The sequence below is a fragment of the Ornithodoros turicata genome, chromosome 2 (assembly GCF_037126465.1).
Source record: "Ornithodoros turicata isolate Travis chromosome 2, ASM3712646v1, whole genome shotgun sequence".
Lineage (NCBI taxonomy): Eukaryota > Metazoa > Arthropoda > Arachnida > Ixodida > Argasidae > Ornithodoros > Ornithodoros turicata.
Genome location: NC_088202.1, coordinates 62,748,377 through 62,772,713, shown reverse-complemented (window position 1 = coordinate 62,772,713; position 24,337 = coordinate 62,748,377). Strand labels below are relative to the sequence as shown.

At 45.8% G+C, this 24,337-nt stretch overlaps 1 protein-coding gene across 1 annotated transcript in view; it reads left to right on the top strand.

Annotated features, from left to right (window-relative positions):
• Positions 1 to 24,337, top strand: part of LOC135385488 (A.superbus venom factor 1-like) — a 134,661-nt gene that overhangs the window by 30,315 nt on the left and 80,009 nt on the right. The window contains exons 9-17 of the mRNA XM_064614826.1: positions 153 to 401; positions 4,389 to 4,553; positions 4,615 to 4,743; positions 4,836 to 4,901; positions 5,089 to 5,298; positions 5,719 to 5,868; positions 20,791 to 20,917; positions 21,851 to 21,904; positions 22,001 to 22,177. Coding sequence (XP_064470896.1) covers positions 153 to 401; positions 4,389 to 4,553; positions 4,615 to 4,743; positions 4,836 to 4,901; positions 5,089 to 5,298; positions 5,719 to 5,868; positions 20,791 to 20,917; positions 21,851 to 21,904; positions 22,001 to 22,177 — 1,327 coding nt within the window. The remainder of the gene's footprint in view (positions 1 to 152; positions 402 to 4,388; positions 4,554 to 4,614; positions 4,744 to 4,835; positions 4,902 to 5,088; positions 5,299 to 5,718; positions 5,869 to 20,790; positions 20,918 to 21,850; positions 21,905 to 22,000; positions 22,178 to 24,337) is intronic.

Below are 24,337 nucleotides of genomic sequence, written 5' to 3'. Positions count from 1 at the left end.
GGATGATGGTTGTCTAGGTGCGTACTGTGAGCGTGCTATGTGGTGAAAATCACTATAAGAGTGTAGAATGAAGTGTTGTGAGACTTGCAATATTATTATTTTTAGCTGAAACGTGACTGTGTGAAGCACTGTTTATTCTTCTTTCAATGCAGCTGAAAGATGGAACAGCAACCTTCTCCCTGAAGAAAGGAGATTTTCGTGGAAAATATACCGACCAACAGTGGCTGGCGCTACATAGAGGACACGCGAAGCTGGTGATTGAGGCGAACGTCACTGAAGATGCGACAGAAGCAAAAGAATCGGGGCTTTCCGATCAATGCGTGTTTTCAACCAGTCCCTACGTAATCTCCTTGGAAGATAACCAACGAACGTTCAAGCCAGGAGTCAACCTCTTCATTCTGGTGAGATGTAGAGCTTTGGTTAATCGTGATACTGACCCGTACGAAAATTCCTGAATCCGAAACCAATCAGGTTTCTTCGATCAGACCTGATTCCGGACTGAACCCAAAATTGGGCGGGAATGACGATCAGGAATTATTCAGGAATGGGGTATCAGGATCTATTCCGGTAATTTATTCCGGGACTGAAAGGGTCCTGAACTCGAAACTGAATGTAACCGGAACAAACTCGCCATTTATCTGATCATACCCGGATATGCGCCTGATAGAATACAGGATGATTCCTGAATGAAAACGGAGAGCGCCTGAATAATTTCGGAAGAAATGCTGAATCCATAGTGGTACATGCATTCGCTTGCTATAAACCTTTACTCGAGTGGATCTATTTGAAAACAACAAAAATGTGACTAGACCAGCAAGAGATGCATGCAGGATTAGTGTGAAACCTAAAATCGGGGTACTTGACCATGCGCCCTTGTCGTGCCTTTACATACTACATGCATGAATGGAACACAAAGTGTAAGATTTAGTTGACAACTTTATTTCCATGGTTTCGGTTGCCTTTCAATTCACTTAATTTGGTCCCAATAGATTTCAGTAGAGTCGGGGCGACGCCTTCCATTCCTCCCGTCCTACGCTGTGTGCCTGAGTGACTTCTGCAAATAAGGCACACACATGAAGACAGAGAAAGAAGACACTAAGCGGAATCGCGGCACGAATACTTATAGCAAGACAACTTACCGTTTTGGGAGGAGAAGGCTTGTCTTGTGGTAATCCAAGAGAGCGCTGATGCGATGGAGTTGGTTCCTGTCGATGGACGACATGGCATGGAACACAGAACGCACGACACAACACACACACAACCGCCTTCTCAGAAAGCACAAGCAAATTCCTGTTGCATTCTTCTATTAAAACGTCAATTTCATCCTGGAGTGCAGTCTTGTCGTCTGCAAGAAAGAAAGACGAAGTGATGAAGGAAAAAGCGCACACACAAAACACACGCAGTAAGAAGCGGCCACTTACCAGAAATATTCATCAAATATTCTTCTTGCTTGTCAGCGTACTCTAACTCCCCTACCTGTACACGTTTCACTGTTGTAGTTTTCTATGTGGAGCACGCACACACACACACAAAAAACGCGTTGTCTCACACGAGGACGTCTTGATGCCGACGATGGCGAATGAATCCTGTTCCTGTCTGGGCCTAGCACTTCAAATGACTACGGATTTCAGGTGACCTACTGACAATATTCCAAAAATAAGTATGTTCCCTATCAGCCCGAAGGGAGCAGCGGTGCAGAAGGGGAAGGGTCAGTGTATGCTTCCCATTGAGCTCTGGAATTTCCCGCTGACCTAAAAAGTCGAAACCAGTTTAGCTCCTCGTACACTTTTGTCCAGAGGGACTGCAATGTACATGGTATTTGGTGGTTTCGAAGCCAAACGGAACTTTTGCAACACATCCGTATTATCAAGTTATCAAAAAGAAAAGAAAAAATAAGCATGATATATTAAGCTTTATTGCTTTTTGTCAACCTGTTTACGCATTAGTTATCAATCATATCATACTGTGCATTTCCGGCATTCACTGGTGTCCCTTTTCCCTGCCCAGAAAGTTATCTCAGCAATTAATACTAATTCGTGGTTTTACGTCAAACATAAGCTTAACATAGTCCCGCGCTACCAAGGTCACTTCACCTGATCGTCCTGCAATCACATCATCTCATGGCTGGTTCGTCTGGCCATGCACGGAATCTCGAAATAATGTACACACAGCACGTGGCTCCAGAAAAATGTTCCTGGGTGTATTGTGTTGAGGGATCCCGAGTATTTGCTCACCTTGAATGTATTTCCGTTTCTGCTGCTGCTATAATCGGGAAAAAAAATGTTTTGCGGGATTCTGTCGATAACGGTCGTAGATACGCTACATATAATTTAATAATTCCAGACTTTGAGGGCAACGTGATCGAGGATCTCTGTAATCATGTTACGTAATATCTATTGCGCGCCACACTTGAAATATTTTCAAAGATTGTCAAAGGAATCCCGGTTGACGACCAAGTATCAGGCACGTCCTTCCGGTTTGGTTCAGGCGATATTCAGGCGGATTCAGGAAAGCGCCGTCCGGAATCCGGCTGGACCTACGCCGGAATGTCCTGATAGCGCCTGAACAGTGCCGGATTCCGCCGGAATCAGCCGGGTAGTGCCCGGAATCAGGTCTGATTCAGGTTATTCAGGAAGTTTCGTACGGGGAGTATTATACTGTGAAAAGAATGTCGCAAACTTAGTCATGGATGCAAAAACATATAAGAGAGGAATGAGGGATACAGAAGGCGTTTCCGTTTCATGACTTCGTCCTGCGTTACCCAAGAAGAAGCTGCCCAAGTGAAATTTGATCTGATGTCATCCAAGTGACATAGCTTAGTATCTTTGTTGTCTCGAAGAATTCAGGAAGCAGAAGGAAAGTTACATGTGTCTTGTGTTAGAGAGGGCGCCTTGTCCACTGCTGGATTGGTCGACCAGCGCCTTCGGTCAGTCCATATGATTTGGAGAAATCGCTGACCTGAATGCTAACTGATTAGTTGTACACCGAGGGTTCGCGATGTATCGCAAACGTACTGGATGGAGAAATGGAGTGAGCTTTCATACTTTATTTCTGGGTTTCGGTTATCAAGAGATAGTTCACTTTTCCAGATTAAATTCTTAGATTTTCGTGTCCACGGGTTGTGCATTCCCTAAGCAGTCTTTGCTGACTTGAGCGGTATAATTTATTATCGATATCATAAACGTTCATACACGTGAGCATGTGTCGTTTCTCCCGCGGAATTCTTCGGGACCCGCTGCAGAGAATACGTGTGTGGAAGAAAGTGTGGAATACGACAGTCCTGCGTGACCATAGTGGCAGGCACATCACAAAACGTCACTCGAGCCCATCAGGTGTTTCTCCTGCTGGCTCTTCCTCGTAGGAGATAGGATATGCATAGCTCCGGAAATACTTCGCCTAGTCACATGCTCCTGCCATATTTATTGTAAGGAATATCGCACGAGTTGCACGATCTGTGACAAACAAAAAAGAGGAACGCAATGAAGTCACTCTTTTTATTCGTCTCTGTCGCTACATAGACATTTATTTCCGTTATGCGAGGAAATGTTTCTCTTCTTCTTTTTTTTTTTTTTTTTTTGAAAGGGACAGGACTTTATTAAGGAAAAAGAAACGATAACCCGTATTCCAATATTTTTTTTTTCGTATCCCACCTCGTCGAATAATCTTAATCGCAGTAGTTTGCTGACGCAAGGTCTGACGAGGATAATAGCGCCATAGTATTTATCGGTTTACTGTGTACCCCTATTTTACCGATCCCACCTGCAATAATGGTGCAATGCTTCCTGTAGCGAAATAACATGGATATCGAGCGACTCATGCATCAGTGACCGTGCTGTGGAACAGTACATTAAGAAAGTTTCCCAACGACATCATCAGCACGGTGTGCAGGCCTCAGCCAAGGTTGCTTGGCTATTTTTGGGCTACTTATGTGGATACTTCTTTGCAATATCCAATTTGAGGCTCCTGTGTACTTAAATCGGAAGAACTTTCACCGTGCGGAATACCGAATTACGTGCAGCGCGTTCTATCCTCTATTTCTTGGTGATCGGCCTTCTCTCAGTCCATATGATGTTCTTCTAACTATTTTGTTTGTGCGTTGGAATTTTAACCCTCGCTACAGAGTCATAAGGTGGCTACAATTAATCCACCAATCCGCATTTGTGGTGTCACTCATGATCGTCGCTGCCTTGCGACCCAAAAACGCGATTTTGTTTATTTATTTGCTTGTTTCAGGGGTACAAATTATGGGTTAGTCTGTACAGAATGAGGTCCCATATATTATACAAATTATACAAACTGTCAGAATCTTGCACACTGTTTGTGCAGTGGGTGTCTAGAGGTGGAGTGTCTGCCGATTACTGACTTGAAAATTTATTTCATATTTGTAGGCTAAGGTGTCGTATCTGACGGGCGATCCTGCCAAAGGTGTTCACTTGATCTTGAAAGCCAATGGGAGCATCGTGAGAGACGCCGAAAAGGAAACAAACGAACATGGACTGGCAAGCTTTCTTATGGAAATTCCAGAAACAACTCACAGCGTTATTACCGTTCAGGTACCTCTTCCTTCACTATGGTGCTTTCAGATAACTGGTAGCTGATGCGCTTATCCCACAGATCGAAACTGCGTCCAGACGTTTGCCAGAAAAACAACGGGCGAAAGCGACCACCCGCCTAGAACCGTATAAAACACCCCGTAACGGCTTTATAGCGATCCAGAGGAATGACCCCATGACTCCCGTGAAAGTAAGACGTGCCACATGAACACTTTGGTGAAAGAAGTTCTTCCGGAATATACTGCCGCACTTAATGCCAACGTTTATTCGCTTCCTTCACAGGTTGATCGAGAGTACAGCGCCGTTCTTTTTACAAATTTGAATGCGAAATTTGGTGCTTACTATACGGTGAGTAAAAGGAAAGCTCGAACGTGTGTTCTTGGAATAAGAGACACACAAATTTTCCGTGCACACGTGTTCACGATGTCGCTTCTTCCAGCAAACACTATAGAGTGCTTTGCACCGCGAGACCGTGCAAACATGCACTGTATGGTGCAGCATTCCTAATTTCCCGCTGAACACTTTGCATCTTTAGGTCATATCCAAGGGGCGAGTGCTCTTCACAGCGGAATTAAAAGGAGGAACAGTGCAGAAAAGTATTTCATTTCAAGTAACAGAAGATATGGTACCAAGCTTCCGAGTGGTGGCCTTTGCAAAAGTGCGTGACATTAGGACAAATACTCTCACCGTGCTCAGCGATTCTATTTACGTCCGCACGGAACGTTCTTGCGATAAGAACTCAAAGGTAAGGATAACCTGCTTGCGACATTCGGAGCATTTAATGAGTGTAAAGGGCGAAAGACAGTCATTATAGGTCACATTGACTGTAATTAATATATGGCATGGGGATGCGTGGCGTTTGTCTTGTGGATTATATGCGCATAAAGTTACCGGTATTTCTGCCGTCGTGTACTATCCTTCTGACGTAACACGTACATACTCTGCGTCATCTTATTCTTTTCCTGTTCACATGTGTTATTGACATGGCAATTGTTATTGTAGTAAGCTGGTGTTTCGATAACGCAATGAGCAACTATCTGCGCTGCAGGAAACTCACAACCACGCACTAATGTTTCAAGCAGCCGGTGTATTTAACCCGACGTTTACCGGACACAGATTGATGAACACAGATTCTATTTCTGTTTCCATGTTTCGCTTTCATTAGACAGAAGTGCTCCTCGAAGATAAGGAAACGGAGCCTGGTACTGCTCAAACAATCACAATCAAGGGAGAAGAGGGTACAGTTGTGGGCCTCCTGGGTGTTGACAAAGCGGTTTACTTACTGCACAAGAAAGGTCTCCTTACATTTGACAAGGTAAGTACCTTCCACTCTTCATTAGGTGACGTATCCATAGTAGCTGAGAAAAAAATATAAAGAGAGTTTGCTTATGGTAAATTCCACTGGTTGTTGCAATGTAGAAAATTTTACAGTGGCTTGGGGGGGGGGTGCGTATGTTACATTGGTTACTTCAGTGCAACCTACGTTACTTATCATTGGTCGTTCTGTTCGTTCTTCGTTCGGTTCTATATTCAACCCATTCGGGCACGCTACACTGCGCATTACGAAAGTGACCAGCGGAAATCTCTATTAATCTTGGTCGATGGAAGCATACATACGTTGCAGTCACGTCGCTGTGCGACATAATGTCGTACACGGGCAACGCCACCTTGATACCGAAGGCCTGCTAGTTGCCTCCTCTCCCTCCTTCGTCACGTGGACATAGAAAGTCAGAATTCGTCGGCTACTACGATTCGCCGTTCTCTGAATGAAACAACTCGGAAATGATTCCAGCTAACTTTGAACCTGTCGACCTGAATCTGTAGAGAAAAAACGCTGCGCGCGCTTTCCAGAAAATCAGTCTCAAAAAGATATGGGACCGTTTTGCGCTTTATTTTAAAGTTGTCCCATTTAGTACGCGGGGACGTTCAATCACTACTCGCAGACGACAGTGGTTCGTCTCCATCGTTACGACCGCTGAAAGCACGTTTGTGATTTGTTACCGCCGTTGAAAATACGATCCTGGTTGGATGACTCTAAGTTGTTGCGTGACGTTGACCAGTAAGCAGGCTTTCTCTACATAGGTGGTGTTTGCACAGGCCTTGCGGTGGTAGGGATGCGAAGGATATGCGCATATGCAGAATCTTGCGATACTAAGATACGATTAACTGAATTATTGGTGCACTGCTGAGCATAATATGATAAGGAGATGGTAAGGTAACATGTCTTGGAGCCTTTCAATAGAAGTTACATTGGGTATGCATATCAACATTCCCAGGCAACCATATATGTCTTTAGGACATCCTCTGGACATCCATCTCTGGACATATGGATGTCCTAAGGACATCCACAAAACTCCTCAGGACGTCCTGTAGACGTCTGCTGGACGGTCAAAGGTGCATCCATGGACGTCCCCTGTTTGTCCTCAAGACGTCATATATGACATTTGTAGGACTGAACCAGGATGTGTCCACCTACGCTATACGGGACCTATACTTCGTGTATTTCAATGCTCCCGCACCTATGCGTGCAGAGGCAGCATCCCAAGCTACTGTAATCTACTGCAACGTACAAGGAAATAGTGGCACGTGTTAATCTGTTCCCTGACAGTTTCTGGTGCTTGCATGTGTAACAATACAAATGGAAAGAGAGTTTAAATATATATTGAAAAGAAATTTATTGAGGAGTTTGCAAGGTACGCAGCAAAACACAGTGGAGTAACATTTATGAAACGCTTGTCGTCATATATATATAGGGTGTTGCACGAGAGAGTCACCCTTAATTATTTAAAAAAAAATTACGTGAGATAAAAATTGCAAACTTACTGCACGACACTTATGAACCTTTTTGCCACCCAAACAGGAGGTTTGCATTAGTGTACCTCAATAATTAGGGTAATTATTTTGAACTCAATATTTTGTCACGGAAAGGTTTCTCAGGCGGTTGTTGGGTGTTTTTGGGTGCCAAATTTTTGTAGAAACGTTTGCGAAACATCCTGTATTTGTGACTGAAATGGTGTGTTGTGGCTATGGGTCTTCTAATTAATGCAAAAAGGTTACCTTTTCTTGGCAAATTTTTGAGTTCAATTGCGCTAATCAGATTAATTAACGAGGGACACTCATAGAAAACCACTGTTTGGGAGCAAAAACCTTCACAAGTGTCATGCAGAATGTTTTCAATTTTTATCTCACGTAGTTTTTTTGCAATAATTGATGGTCACTCTCTCGTGCAACATCCTCTGTACACATACCGTACATGAACTATTCATATCGACACATAATTTATCACAGCCACTCTTGGTGCTTTTAGCAAAACAATAATTGCAGCTACTTTCTTATAACTGAGGAGGGAGTTGTATGCCCAGACTCAAAGAAATAGGGTGCAGGTATATCACAGTTTGACACTGCTGACACTTCATGTGAAAGAATATCCGCGGCACACCTTGCATAGCTGTCTTGGCCGTTGCATATCGAATGCTAGGAACAAAGTATGTACCTGCTAACCAACAGCATTAAATTTTTCCGACAACGGTACAGGTACTGACAGAAGTGTACGGAATAAGCGAGCTGCGCATTTTTTTCTCCGCCAAGACACCCGAGAGGCAGACGGAAGCAGGTGAGTTTGAGCGCGGTCATCGTTTGAGAGGCGTAGATGAGCGGGCTGCAAGCTACATACTGCGGTAGTTTCGGTATTGCTTCTCACTATAGTGCCTGCGAAGTGAGTTCGAAACCACTGCAGTGTTCTGCAGCACCACGTCACTGAAAGTTTGTGAAGACTGGGAGCTCCCAGGTATTATTCGGGACATAAAAATAAGTCATTGGGAAAACACGATAGTGTGTTTCCCAAATTAAAAAGCGAAGAAGCATCACATATGTTCTAAACACATTAATCGTTAGGGAACATAGCTGTGATTATATTAAATATCTGACGTGACCAGATGACAGCTTACGCAGTATTTCAGTCACGTGTTGATGGAGAGCACGGCAGTGAAACCCAACGGGCGTCGTGGGCACGTTCAAGAGAAGCAATACCGAAATTACTGTAGCGAGTTCCTCGCAGCACACTCATTCACGCCTCTCTCAGCAAAGAACTCTACCGCTCCCGAAGACCGCTTGGGTGCCGCACGAGAGAAAAAGTATGCAGCTCACGTGTTCCGTTAACTTTTGTCGGGAACTGTAGAACACAGCAAACAGTAGGCATAAGTTAAGCTAAAAGAGCTACACCCTGTAAATGTGACAGAAGTTCACAAGTTCAGAAGATGTCGCATGCGTAACAATACACCAAATCAAAAATTTCACAAAAGACACAGTAGAAAGGAGCACAGGGTTGACACTCTTATTCATTTTGTGTTTGGTACCTCTTGGTAGTCTTATTTCCTCCTAGGCACACTTGTGCAGCTTTTGACGAAGTTTTTTTTCTTCTTAAAAACGATCTTTACCTGATAGCCCGCTCCTAGCCAACCACAATCCCGAATGACAAAGTTCTCGCCCCTGATGTGTTGAAAACCGGAGGCGCTGCCTTTTTTGCACTATCATGAAATTCATAAGTGGTACAAAAAAGTCGTACGCCTCCCTTGTTCAACATCGCACGGGTGTGAACGATGTCATTCGAGATGACGGCATTGGTAGCAGTATGCTTTACATCACTTACATCATTACATACTTCATTACATCGCTCGTGAACGAACCATGTACAATCGTCCTCGGTCATATGGCTCGGTTCTCTTCTGTCTTGGAAATCACGTTGAGTACTTTTTGTTTCAAACTGTTCAGCACTCTCTGACGTTGAACAATAAGTTTCAACAACCTCCCCTGCGACGGATGATTGGAGAACTACTGAAGACTCACAATTATCATCACTTCCACTCAGCATGTTTACTATAAAGACCTCATCTTAATTCCGGGATCAAGACGCACGGCACTCGTGTTGATCGCGTTGCGTACTCAGAGCGTTAGCCGAAATCGTAAAGAGTTTTTTCTGCAGCCCGACGATCCTTCATGCACACATATTTTTACCCTTAACTTTCGGCGTCATTGCACATTTCACAGGCTCACCTTGAAACTTAAAACTGCACAACGGAATGCGAACGTTCACAGTGGCGAGCGGATGATGACGTGCGTTATTGTCGATGCTCATGGCGCTTTCTGCTTTTGCGCGGCGGTGCAAGTTAATGCAGCAGACGACGCTCAGCAGTGAACGGCGGGGAACGTTTCTTTGTTTTTGTTCACAGGGAAGCTCGCATACGGTTGGTACTGTCGTAGTTCTACGCACGTTATTTTATAGAGCTATTGAGTAAATGAAACTGGTGTAATATTACTCGCAGGATGCCAATCGAAATATAGCTGCTAAGATCCCGCATCAAAATCTTGCGCTATGTAATTTTACGCATGTAGTTATTAGTTGCGACCAGACTGCACCACACCTTCGTTGTTATGAAAGCTGTTAGCCTAATTGGCTGTATCACAACACGTCCGATATTATACATCCACAGGACGTCCAAGGGACGTCCAGCTCGCAACATCAGCACTGGATAAATCCAGGATATTTATGGATATTTTGGGACATCCAGGGGATATCCAGTGGACATCCATCATGGACCTGGACGTTATGACCAAACTGGGATGTCCTGGGGACGTTGATGGTTGTCTGGGTTACTGCAAGGGTGAGCGACACAATTAGGTGCTGTCTAAAACCAGCACTCCGTGGTTTATCTCATCTCAAATCTTCAGGTGTTGCAAGACTATCTCTTTCGAGTAAGGCCCGCCTTCAAATACAACATTGGCACAACACTTTCAAACGTAACAGAGGTAATATGGGACGGCGATGTACTGACGGGCGATTTTAGCTAACCGTGTCCCCAACAGTATATAGGGTGGCTTCCGTTATTCCGCCTCGAAAAAGAAGAAGAGAAAAAGAAAAAAGATAAACCCAGGGTTGTAAAACATAGTTACAGTTTTACCATTTGCAGTTGAACATCTATCAAGTTTCCTGAGAGAAAGATAGAGCGAGTGAACAGCCTTTACCAGTTTCTTCGCTCCCCAAGAGTTCTTGGGGTTCTTTTTTGTTGGAGTTCTTTTTTGAGCTTTCGTGTTTGTGTTTGTTTACGTGTCTTGCTCGTCGCTCAGACTTGCCTATCATGGAATTTATCCAAGAGTTCTTCTTCTTAACTTAACTTAATTCTTAGCTGAACCATCTCACAAGTACCATCCTTCGTCACGAGCTCTCGTTACTGGTGTCGTTGTTGTCGACACCGCAGCACCTCCCATTAGTTTTGAAGCTCACTGGTGGTATCATCCACTGAACACCGTGGCAAAAACCTCGACTCTTTAATACTACAAAGTCAATCCTTCAAAGACTCAACCACCCACAGAATCCCAAAGCAACCCCGCTCCATAATCGTTCCTTCGGAATACACACGTAGTATTTCTCTTTATCCAGATGCACGGCTGCAGCTGCGTTTAACTGCCCATGTAATATTGAATCTCAATTTCATGAGACAACAGCACATCCTCGATAAGCATGATACCCACTCTCAGCTTGTTTGCTAGCATCTACTAATCCACAAACGTCATATCCTCTCCGTATACTCCTGTTTAAAAGAGTTGCACTCACCGGAAACGCACAGGCTATCCGCGGTACCCACAGCGTATACCTTAAGCTGTGCTCAACGCCTCGGACGTTTCTTCGTCAGTTTCCAACTCCATTGATCTAGCCGATGCACACACATGCAAACTATACAACGGAGAAAGCCCGTCGGAGGCGGCTGATAAGGCAGGAATGGTCTTCGTAGTCGGAAATCAATGCCCCTACATCACAGTGCCCCTAGTGGTTAGCGTGCTGGTCATGTCACGCCGATACTCAGAGGTACCATGGTTCGAATCCAGGTGCCGGCTGTGCTGCCTGGGCCCAGGACAAACGTTTGTCCTGGGTCTTCCTCAGACGCTGACAGGCGTCCTCAGCTGTTCTTCGGTGTCGTCTCTCTAGACAATATATTTGAAAAATGCCCCGTCCTACAACACTCATAAAAGTTGGGTAGTTTCATTTTAAATCGAACAACGTGTGAAAGCCGTATTTTTTAATTCGCCCAGAAAAAAAATATATGTTAGAGGACAGCTCAAACGACGCAAATCGCGCCACGTGCGGTGCTCGTGTGTGGAGTAGTTCCCTCGTGGGAACTACTACTTTGCAAAGAGGAGCCTCCTCTCCCGCGTGGGAGAGGAGGCTGCTTCTCTCTCCGGCTGGGAGAGGAGTCTGAGGCTGCTTGAGCGCGCTTTCTTCTGGACCGACTTCGACGGAATCTAGCACCGCTGATTTTTTGCCTAGGAACTGGAGGTTTTCTTGGTGATTATAGGCTGCACCATAGACACTGTCGACAGACACGCACAGAACTCTGAGGGCCACAGATTTTCTGTTAAAAAATTTCAAACTTGGCGTAAACGTTCAAAAAGGCCAAACTTTGTTACCAATTTGCTTCATGACGGAACGTCTGAGGACATCGAGCTTAGCGCCATTCGGTAGAACGTTGAAAGAACTTACGTGCTGTATAGAGTTCATTTTTTTCAGCCCAGTGGTTTCTGTGTTATTAGCTTGAGTATCGCACATGTTAGGCGAAAATTGCCAATGTTGCATCTCAATTTTCTCAAAAATGTATTTTCGATTTCCTTGATTATTTTTGAAATGGTGGCGTCATGTCTCTACTTTAGACCCCAAGTAAGACAATCTTTTATTTTTACCTGATAGACGCGCAGCGATTTTTTTTTTGTCAGGCAGGGTCCACGAGACTGCGGCCTTGCGCGCCCAATCCACGAGCAAGCGACCTTTAACCTATTCTTTGCTACAGGTCTCCCGCTGACAGAGAAATCAATGACCACACTGCGTGAGCTTCTTTTAGTGTGCCCAGAGCACCACTTTACGTTTACCCAATGGTCTCCCAGTTGCTCATTCAAACCGTGGGAGAGTACATAAGTTGCCTGTGCGCCCTTGACGAGAAGCCCCAGTCCGACGAACATACCGACTAAACAGTGAGAAAAAACGAAGAGCTTCGTAAAGATCTTTATCCACTAGTAACATTGTAGCCTTTGTTTCAGGTTGCCGCCAGCCCCCAGGCAGTGTGAAAGTCACATCCTTTTCATTGGTGAAAGAACGTTGTGGATGTTTCGAAAAACGTAAAATGCCACAATTCGAGACCCCTGCAGATGATGGCTGCCACCATTGGATTAGCATCATCCGATAGCTTTACATGACCTTTCACATGATATAAAGTGACTGGGTTCAAGCGCATTTTTTGTCCGCCTAGTATCGCAAAACCACGAGTGGTACGCGAAAATTTTGCATGTTCGAACTTAATTATTTCTAAAACTCCACAATATTTTTCACGATTTATGCCACAGGGGCAGGATTATGCCTGTACTTTGCGCTGCTGGTAAGGTACATTTTCTCTTTTTGATTGAGACTTAGGGCTACCTTTCCGTGGAGCCATTTTTCCACACAAAGGCGCTCCTCGTATGTTTAGCTAGCGCGTTTTGCTTCGTAGTCTTTGCTTTGTAATTTATTGCCCAGATGTGTCATTGTGTACTTATTTTGCACTTATGGTACGTATGTTTATTTTTTCCTTTGGAGACGCAGGGCAATACTTTCGTGGGCGCCTTGAACTTGCTATTACGCACTTTCATGGGATTCGCACGCACGACGTGTGCGTACGCACGTGCGCATATTCACTATTCTCCCGTACATATGCTTGAGGCAATGCACATACGCACGCTATGAGGCTGTCGTGCGAGTTAATATTAGGAAGGCAGAACTACGGCCACAGGGGACAGAAAGTTACAACACCTGAGAATACAAATTTGTGGCCGCGTTGTTGCAGCCGTCTCTTAGCTTGGGCGCAATAAGTGACAGTTCCGAAGCTGTGCATGCTCTCTTTAATTAGTTTTTATTATTTCGTTCGTTATTTCGGAACCATGACGAGTACTACAAAGTCCGTAAGACCGCTGTGATGACAGTATGTTGCTGCTCTCGAGTATAACACATTCGCCCTCCACGAGCTGTGCCAGTGCCACCGTGGGAATCAAAATTTCCGACTGAACAACGCACAACTAAAATTCATCGTTTCCGGTAGCCGTAGGTACCTCAAACCCGCGGCGTGGTCTTCTGTAATCCTTTGGCATCCATGCGCGTGAACCCAGTAAGTTTATATTATGTGAAAGGTCATGTCTATAGCTATAGGATGATGCATGCATGTGGCATGCATCAGCTGCAGGGGTCTCGCAATGGGCACATTTTACGTTTTTCGAAACTTCCACAGCGTTCTTTTACCAACGAAAAGGATGTGACTTTCACACTGCCAGGGGGACTGGCGGCAACCTGAAACAAAAGCGACGATGTTACCACTGGATAAAGATCTTTACGAAGCGCTTCGTTTCTTCTCACTGCTTTGTCGGCATGTTCGTCGGACTGGGGCTCCTCGTGAAGGGCGCACAGGCAACTCATGTACTCTCCCACGGTTTGAATGAGCCTGACGGAACTGGGAGACCATTGGGTAAACGTAAAGTGATGCTCTGGGGACATTGTGGGTTCGAGTCCTACAGCTGGCTAACCTTTTCAGTGACTTTCATCTTTCATCGTTAACTACAACAAGCTCACACAGTGCGGTCATTACTTTCTCTGTCAGCGGGAGACCTGTAGCAAACAAGATGTTGAAGCGTGCTCATGGATGGGGCGCGCAGGGCCGCAGCCTCGTGGACCCTGCCTGACAAAAAAAAAAAATCGGTGCGCGTCTCTCAGGTAAATATAAAAGATTGTCTCACTTGGCATCTAAAGTAGGGACATGACGCCACCTTTTCAAAAATAATCAAGGAAATCGAAGGTGTCATTTTTGAGAAAATTCATGAGTGCAATGATGTGAGACGATGTGAGATGCAACATTGGCAGTTTTCGCCTACCATGTGCGATTCTAAAGCTAATAACACAGAAACCACTAGGCTGACAAAAATGAACTCTATACAGCACGAAAGTTATTTCAACGTCCTATCGAATGGTACCAAGCTCGATGTCCTCAAACGTTCTATCATGAAGCAAATTGGTAACAAAATTTGGCCTTTTTGAACGTTTACGCCAAGTTTGTAATTTTTTAACAGAAAATCTGTGGCCCTCAGAGTTCTGTGGGTGGCTGTCGACAGTGTCTATGGTACAGCCTATAATCACGAAAAACCAGTCCTCCAGTTCCTAGGCATAAAATCAGCGATGCTAGATCCCGTCAAGGTCGGTCCAGAAGAAAGCGCGCTCAAGCAGCCTCAGACTTTCCTCCTCTCCCACGCGGAAACTACTCCACGCACGAGCGTCGCATGTGGTGCGATTTGCTTCGTTTGAGGTGTCCTCTTACATATATTTTTTCTGGCCGAATTAAAAAATACGACTTTCCCTGTTCTTCGATTTAAAATGAAACTACCCAGTTCCAATTACCATGGAGCCGACCTGCACCATGTCTGACCATATCACTCTGAAACAGTCTGGTACCTCTTCCTGCATGCAGCTTGCTCTCACGTGTCCCCGGTGATGTGGAGGTGATGGAGCTGCTTGACGTAGTCGGTCATGGTCAGGCGGGCAACATCACGACTATCGCAGGGGGGTGGGGGTGATCGTACGTCATGGGCCGACTTCACAGGAAATTGTGCCGACATTTGTCTTAAAGCCGGGGAAACCGAGGAAAAACACTCAGACATCACAGCCGATGCCCGTATTCGAACGCGGGCACTGGCTGTGCCGTCTTCGTGTCCCCGTCCCTCTGACTTTCTGCATAGTGTTCCGCCAATCTAGCAATGCCGCGTGGTCTCAATCACTGTTCTATCTCATTCTCATACATCCTCTGCCATCTCCCGCTTTAACCTGTCAGCAACCATCATAGCTGGGCGTCCTCACTCATGAGGACCCTCATGAAGACGCCTCACCCTCACCTCATCGTCGTGAGGTGAGGGTGAGTGAGGCCAGACCACGCTGAATGTTCCTCACGAGTACAGTCGTGAGGCATTGTCCCTCATGAGGCTCACCGTGAGGGCCCTCATGATGCCAGTCGTCGTGCGGCCATCAATACGTGAGGGTACAACGTATTCCGTGAGGAGCCTCACGGATGAGGCCGTGAGGCCCTTTGTGAGGAACCTCACGGATGAGGCCATGAAGCCTTTCGTGAGGGACGTCACGGCTGAGGCTGTGAGGCCTTTCGTGAGGGACCTCACGGATGAGGCCATGAGGCCTTTCGTGAGGGACCTCACGGATGAGGTGATGTGTTCGGGCTCCTCTTTGCTGATGCCAAACACTAACGTTAAACCTCACTGTGTCAGTGACAACTGTTACCAGATTTATCCAAGCACGGCACGAAACACTATAAACAGTTTAATGCCGCGCAGTATCATTGGTACCAACTACTGACACAGTAGTTCAACGCCGACGCGTCATGTGAACATGACGGAAAGTTCTTTTGAGGCTCATGTGCCTACTAGTGACTTGAAGACACGTCAGGCCATAACGGTATTTACGAGGTGAGGGCTCGTGAGGATGAAGGGTCGTGAGGCCATGAGGCTCCTCATGAGAAGAAGGTACGTGAGGCCATGAGGGCCCTCATGAGGTGAGGGCACGTGAGGATGAGGACTCGTGAGGCCATGTAGGCCCTCATTAGGCGAAAGTACGTGAGGCGCCGTGAGGACATGAGGGCCCTCATGAGGTGAGGACACGTGAGGATGAGGACCTCATGAGGTGAAGATACTTGAGGACATAAGGGTTGTGAATAGCCTCATGAGGTGAAGGCATGTGAGGATGAGGATGGTGAGCTTCTCGGGATCCCGTTGCCCTGAGGTGAGGTTTGTGAGGGCAAAATTTAAAATGGAATGTGAGAGTGAGGGTGACTGAGGTTTAGTTACTGGCGAGAAAAATTTGGTGAGGGTGACTGAGGCCAACAAAGTCTGTGCTTCGTGAGGTGAGGATGAGTGAGGCCGCAGGAAAATGCCCACCTATGGCAACCATTAACGTTTTGATATCTGCTGTCAACCTCAGCTCTCTTAAAATCAGATAATTTAATACAGAATAGTGCAGTACCTCCACGCGTCTGACTTGGAGCAGACGAACCCGTGTTTAAGGCAAGCTCTCAAAACGGAGGCGTACAGCACACAGTATGCTGTCCATCTTCGTGCCGAATGCTTGTTTTCGACGTGGACTCCTACCATCTTGCCCGACTTTCTACACTTACGAACGTAAATGTTCACCGAGAAACGGCAAGCTGACTGACCCTTGCAACATCTGATGGTATCTCCAGGGAAGCAAATAGCACATAAATCATTTTTTAACCAAGCAGCTACCATTGTGTCCATCTCCGGCATAGGTACCAGGATCGTTGGCCACTCACTAGCACCGATTTCGCACGTCTCGAGCGCCCATCTCACCCGATATCGGCGACTACAAATTTTAGCTTGTTCAAGTTAATTTACAATTCCAATGATGAGCGTCAAATTCCTACCCTCTGAACCTAGCAACCAAAACGTAATCGTTAGCCTCCATATTTTGTTCAGATATATCCCTATCTTCAATTTACGCCTACCATTCGAGGAGCCTATCCGGCTCCTTACTACTTAATGCACCAGCTCTTCTTGACAGCCACAACAGTACGGCAGAAGAACAGGAGTAGATCTCTCTCTACTCTCCCCGTACTCTCTCCGTACATCTCTCCGTGAAAACCGTGAGAGATCATCACGTCCGTCACCAGTCGGCTCTGCGTGGCTGTACTCATTCCAGCTGTGACAAACTGATGAGCAATTGACCAGGGCACAGATCGCTGCGGTCGTAGCAGCTCAACTCGCCCGCGAGTACTCCGAAGGTCAGTCGCCGAGAAAGTCACCAGGCGAAGCAAAAACTCAATAGCATCATCAAGTGCAGACTCGATCTCAAGTTTCCATGTGTTGTACCAATGTACTATACACGAAAGCAGCAAAGGCCGGCATGTCCCGGTAGAAAATCACCTGTCTGTTGAGTGCCTCAGCTCAGAGTCTCCGTCCTGGTCGTTATATTCCGAGTTCTTATAAGTTTTCTCAGAGAAAGATAGAAACAGGAATCAGCCTCTACCAGTTTACTCACAACCTTCGAGTTCCTGTTCACGACTGGACCATTTAAAGTGTTCCATCCCTCGTCACGAGCACCTGTTACTATAGGGCGGGTGTCGTCGACACTGTAACAGCTTCCAGAAGGCTACGACGCTTTTAATTAATGCAGAATGAATTCTAACGATAGGAATTTCTTTGACCAGTGGCACGGCCGAGCGTGTAAACGCATCCTCATTGGTGGCAGCCAAGGTCGTGGGGAAGACTTGGGAGGTGGCGAATTCCAATCCCACCACCGGCTGTGCTGTCTGAGGTTTCAGCTGGATTTCCCAGTGGACTTTCCACACGAATGTCTGCACAGTTCCCCTTGAAGTCTCCACTCCTTCCTGCTGTCCTCTCTCCATCTGTCCACGTCTGTACACCGCTCACAGCGACAGTTGCTTCGCGGCGCTAACACGGAACAAAGGAAATCACCGTACTCTTTGCCGCACTGCCAAACGCGTACGAAGTGCGACAGCATCGCATCAGATCACTCAAGATGGAAGTTTCGAGAAATATCCTAAGAATCGCGTGTTTCATGCGAGTGATCATGAAAATCCTGTAAAATTTTACCACACAACGTCGCAACACGGAATTCCCGACACACTGCCCGACCTCTGTGCATGAAAAAAAAAAGGGGGGGGGGGCGTTGTGCCCGGCCCCCTCCGGCAGATTGAAAAGTCTCCGCCTCCGCCTACACACTAAATCTGGTCACCCCCAGTAACGGTTAAGAATTTATCATTTTTTAACCCTTACATCAGGGGTTATGGTCTAACCCTGTTGTACGGGTTATGTAGGCGTGTCCTGCACATAAGGGTGACACTCAAGGCCGCAGTTTTGTAGCCTTATGGGTTACGAATCGCAACCCTTCCCGTAGGCGCTGAACCCCGCGTTATGGGTTACCAGTCATCTGCAGCGCTCTTCCCCTCACAGCAGTGTAGCTTGTGGTGAAGCCGCTCGCTGAGTGCATCGCCGTGTGGCCCCAGCCTGATGCACTTCTAGAGAAGTGGCACTGTACAGGCATGAAAATAAAATTGTGTTTGTGATAAAATAAACGCATGCACACTTGTACGTGAAATCCGAGTATGGAACACATAGATTTATTACGACTAAATGACAAATTACAGAATTATTTCACGACTACTGAGAGTCGGGAAACACTAGTTTGCTTCGTTGAGCCAGCTGTCTGTTAATGCGGATCTGAATACTGACAACATGACGGATCTGAATTACTGACAACAAATCTGCTCCTGGGAACCATAACGAAATGCTGACAAGTACATGCAAGATGTTGCATGGGACTTCACTCTGTGGCTTGCGTTATCCTGGTGGTGTACCGTACCTTGCACTCTCACTCATACTAGAACAGTCGAACAGTTGTAGACTGGCTGACTGCGCCGTGAAATTCGGTCCCGGTGTACTCAGGTCGTCACTGTTTCTGAATCTTGAAAATACACATGCATGAACAAGCCTTAGCTTGCGTCAGACAGCTACACTCGCTCTCAAAAGCCGGTCACACATTAAATTAAACAGAGGGACAAATGTAAAAAGAGAAGAGATACACACCGTTGCAAACTCACTGTTTCGTCGCGAATGGTGCCACTGCCATCTCCTCAACGCGAGGCACGTCTACAAAAAGCACCGCCCCTTGTTTGTTTGTTCATGGCTTTAATAACTGCGGAAGACACTCACCAATTGATTCAAGACGCCTCTGTGTTGAACGTGGATGGCCGTAGAACACACACCACCCAGTGCGGTTGCCAGCATGATCCTCAATCTTCCTCATAAACACGGTGCAATCACACTCATTTTGCTTGCACCGACCACGAAGCTTGCCGCGAATGTCCTCGGAAGTGAACATCACAACAGTAACAACAATAAGACGGAAGAGTTCAAAGTCAGCGGGTCGCAGAAACAACGTGATCCAAGCCTTGTAGCAAATTCGTTCTTGTCCTCGTAATAATGGTTACGGTTGAGAGTATTGGTGACTGGAATTACGTAAGGGTGATATTTCAAGGGTGGCATCGATGACACGTCACTGTCACCCTTGTAGCCCGATGCGGAAGCGTTACAGAGGGCGCATGTAACCCTTGGAATGGGTTCTAGACGAAGCAGCCCATGGCTTTAAGGGGGAAATGCCAATGTAGCCCCTGGAACACATGTTACACGCCGTTAAGGGGGACAAGGGGGACCGGATCTAGAGTGATGACTGTGACCGTACATGATGTACATGCGGCCCAACGTCAAACCAGACAATAGGTTGACGTGTGCCTCGCGCAGAAACACAGGTTTTGCCTACAAACACGTTCACAATTTGTTGAGGCCATTGCACTTTTGGTGTGCATTCCTGAACATCTGTCCGAGTGTACAAAGACGGGACGCTTTGTCGCATGCCGATTCCTGGCATTATTGGCTGATGCTTACGTTCATCATTTTCGGTTACCGCGTCCGCATCTCCAGCAGCAGCACCTGCGGCACATCTCGGAACTCTATACTTGCCTGAATACTACACAGCACACCGCCTACGCATTAACTCCGCGTTGGTGCTGCAAGACGACGTGGACGACATCACGTGAGACGTGCAGTGCAGACGCTGAGCGACTAGCGGCATGGCCGAGTGGGTCAAAGCATCCGCCCGTTGGTGGTAGCCAAGGTATAGTACGGAAGATTAGGAGGTGGTGGGTTCGGTTCGCGCCCCAAGATTTCGTTTCGTATGTTAGGTACCGCCATTGAGTTTTCCAAGCGCGTTTTCCATTGCAATCTTGCAGAATATCCATATGCAGTGTGTGATTTCTAATGTATTGTATTGTATTGTGGCAAATGTATCGGTGGCAATTCTTGAAAACTGGCGTTCTGCGCCAACGTTTCTAACTTCTAGGAGAAGAGCCTGAGGACGACAGCCGCCGTCTCGAAACCTGCGACTCTTATCTTTACATTTCCTCATCGGTTCGCTGGGTTTTCTACCTTTCGACGCTTTTACATGTATCTCTATATGAAGGAACTCCATTTACACTATTGCACAAGAAGATAGAACTGTGCACTTTTGGTACTCTTTTGACGAAACTGATTTTACAATTCCTTATCTCGCAAGGTATAAAATAGCGTTTAACACATGCAGGTGTTTTCTGCCTTGGAATCCAAAGACCTGGGCTGCGGCATGGGTGGTGGAGTTGACACCAACGAGGCCATCTTAAAATCAGGGGTAGTTGTCCTATCGAGATACCTACATCCTACTCGCAGAAATGGTAATGTGCTTTTGATATCTGTTCATTTCTCATCACCTACCGCTCACCAGGAGGCAACAGCACTCATGCCGTCGTGAACGCGATGATGTTCACCGTAATCTGGTTCGCAACGCAACATAGAAATATTTAGAAATAACTGTGTGAATACCGCAGTCGAAATGTGTAGCATTGACAACGAGCACGCTGATTCGGTTTCAACTATAAACGGAGTTAGCAGCACTTCAGTGATCTTTTAGTTGTAGAAGTTTTTGGCGACGTATGACGTGTCTTCTTACTTAGGTTAAGTGACGACGTAATAAGTTATTTCACTGAGTTTTGAATGGTGCCCCCTCCTTGTTCTTAGCATAAACCAAACTGAAGTTGGTTGAGAGGAGGTGTAACGTTCGTCATGGATGAGTGATCTCCTTGCCTAGCCTGGCAGAAACACCATCATAAAGGAGCTGAAGAAAAAAAGTCACACACAAACACGGACAAAAATTACAGGGCAGAGGACGGGGTCCAGTGTCTATGTTTTTTTTTCTTGTTTTTTTTTTTTTTGGAGCTCCTCTATGGTGTTGTTTTCGAGGTACCAACAATCCCAAGTCGCCTGCATTATTAACTAGACTGGCAGCACTTTGCACAGAGGAGAGGGAAGCGAGAAGGGGGAAGGAAAGTCTCGTCAATTTGCTGATATGTATAGTTGATATTGGTTGTGCCTCTATGTGCAAGTGCTTCGACCCGACGAGATCTTCAATATTCACTTCGTTTTGCCAGTTTGTCCTGTCTTCGGTTTGACAACACCACAACTTCATTTTGATGATAATGGTGGTGTTTCGTTGCCCCGGGCGATAATCTGCCCCATTATTCGCGGTAACTAGGTGAAAATATAATGATGATTCCCATAGCGATCACACAACTTCTATATTTTACAACATTTTTTTTTCATTGTTCCAGACTTATCATGCCATGAAAGACATCGGAGACGAAGAGAGGCTACTCAAAATATTGGTGAGTGAAATGCACCTTGTGTCATGGGTAGGTTTATTCTATTAAGACCGAAGATAAATCAGCAAGAAGTTCTGACGCTGAGTTCTTATCTGCTAGCGGAAGAGTACGAAGATCCAGGTCTTCGCAATTGCTGTGAGCATGGAATCAGGAGGGATCCTTACCACAAGACGTGCGATGTCCGTGTGCAACAGCTTCAGGAAATAGTACAGCCCGAGAAACAAGCGGACCTGGATTGTATTGCAGCATACCAACGTTGTTGCTTGTTTAGAGAGGGTAATGCACTAAACTTTCCAAAACCCACGTATGAGTGGGCGTATAAAATCAACTAAGCAAGCACTGTCGTCTGTAAACAGCTCAGGGACAGTACCAGGGTGCCCCACAGAATCATCATAAACTTAGGAACTTAAATGATCTCCTATAAGAGTTTCTCCTCTGCAAAACATGCTTGAGAAATTGGAGAAAATATTATTCGGCATTCGAATTGAGTTCATGCTGGTTGAAAACTTGGGATATCAAATTTTAATCATTGTAACTTGTCATTTGTCATGTCACAATCATGTCATTCTAAAACCGAGTTTAGGTTCAAGGCCAACGAAGGATAAATCTTTGGGCTACACCTCCAGTGTATGTCTTCACAGCCCTCACGTGGAAGCTGTGTTTCGACAGCATTGATACACTGCAATCACAACGGCTTCCGAGAGTAGAAGTTTCGTTCAAAGGCTCATATTTTAATCTTTCCGTTCTTTCTTTTTTTTTTTAGTAAACATATACCCCCCCATATTTGCACTGCATAAGGTATGGGCTCTAAGAGGCTGTACCTTCTAAGGACGGCGTGTTCGCCAAAATATTTTACCTGGGATTCGAATACAAATACCTTACAGAACATAATCAATAGATAATGCTGTTCGGCAAACTCTTTGGGAACCTTGTGTTGCGCATATTTCAAGAGTGGGTAGGGTTGTACAGGTATGACGCTATGACTACAATGAGCACATTCCCAGAATTGCGGGACACCTACTCTTAAAGTTGGCTTAACCTGCGAACTCGATACCCTGCATTGAAGCTATACATTCCGTCTGCTTTCCATAAAATATCCATTAGTACTGAGGGTTTGAAAAAAGTGTCCACATCTAGGCGTGACAGCACATCGTTCATCGTTCATGTATATATTAATTTCCACTAAAGGTTACACTAAGGCCATAGCTGCCTTTGGTTGACAAATGCCTTTGGTTTGTTCACAAATAGACCAATCTATCTACCGTGGCATCGCTCATGATCATAGCCGGCGCCACCAATTATTAATATTAAGATCGTGCCTTTCTCACGCGGACCAATCATTTCGGTTCACGAGCTTCTATAGCGCGATTTTTGATTTCGCAACGACATTCAACCAACAGAAAAGGCTTTTACGGCGCCTGCCATATCTCAATCGGGTACTATAGTCCTCTACCGAAGAGACGTCACCGTGACGTAATCATGGCGTTGGTAGGCATAGTGAAACCGAAACAGAGCGTGCGGAGGACACCGTGGTTTCACTAAGCCGTATTCCTTCACGCAGGTCAAAGGTCGCTTTGTACTAATGGTACACACAATTGAGATCACGTGCTTAGTCACTTTGGTGTCTTAATTCGCTTTCCCAGTTCACTGTGGAAAGGCAAGAAGGCTCCTCCCAAGGGTTATGTCGTCTTGAAAGTCAATGTGGTAATCCTGCGCGGAATGTGGTTTGTTACCATGACTTTCCAGTTCGCGTTTGCTTTGTATAGACACCGTTCTGACTCCGAGAGAAACTCGTGCCCTTCAGGCTCCTGAATATGTTGTAGATGGAAGAGTCCGGTAGCCATTGTTAGAAGGGACTATCGAGAAGATAGGGCTGCCGGTAGAATGGAAGAGAACAATGCCATACACCTAATAACATGTAAGGAATTCCATAAAATTCTTAAAAATATGAGAAGCCACATTCAAACGTGACTTTCTTGTGGTTTATTGAGTTCTTCTGCTATAGTAGTTCCAGTCTACCAAGTTGGCGGCGCTGTTGTGCCATATGACGTCATTTGTTTGTACACAGGCAGAGGTCTATCCCTAGCTCCAACTAATGAGTTTCATAAAGTGAATGTCAAACCTGTCAATGTCAAGTCGACGAAGAAAGGATTTGGCTAATTGGGGATATCCTGGAGCACAGACAATTCCCTGGTAAAAGCGTCAGGCTTCCGGAATTCCAGTGTTCTTATTCAGATGAAATAGGGGACGTAGCCCCGTGTCGTGACCTTTTTTTTTTTTCGTGGGGTGCGAATATTCCAACGTTTCGAATATTGAAGCGAATACGTATATGTTCGATTCGGATTCTGACCCGAATACGAATTTCGGATATTCGAATTGCACATCGAATCGAATGCGTCTTCTATGCCGAATATATTCGAATAGTTGCAGCGCAAA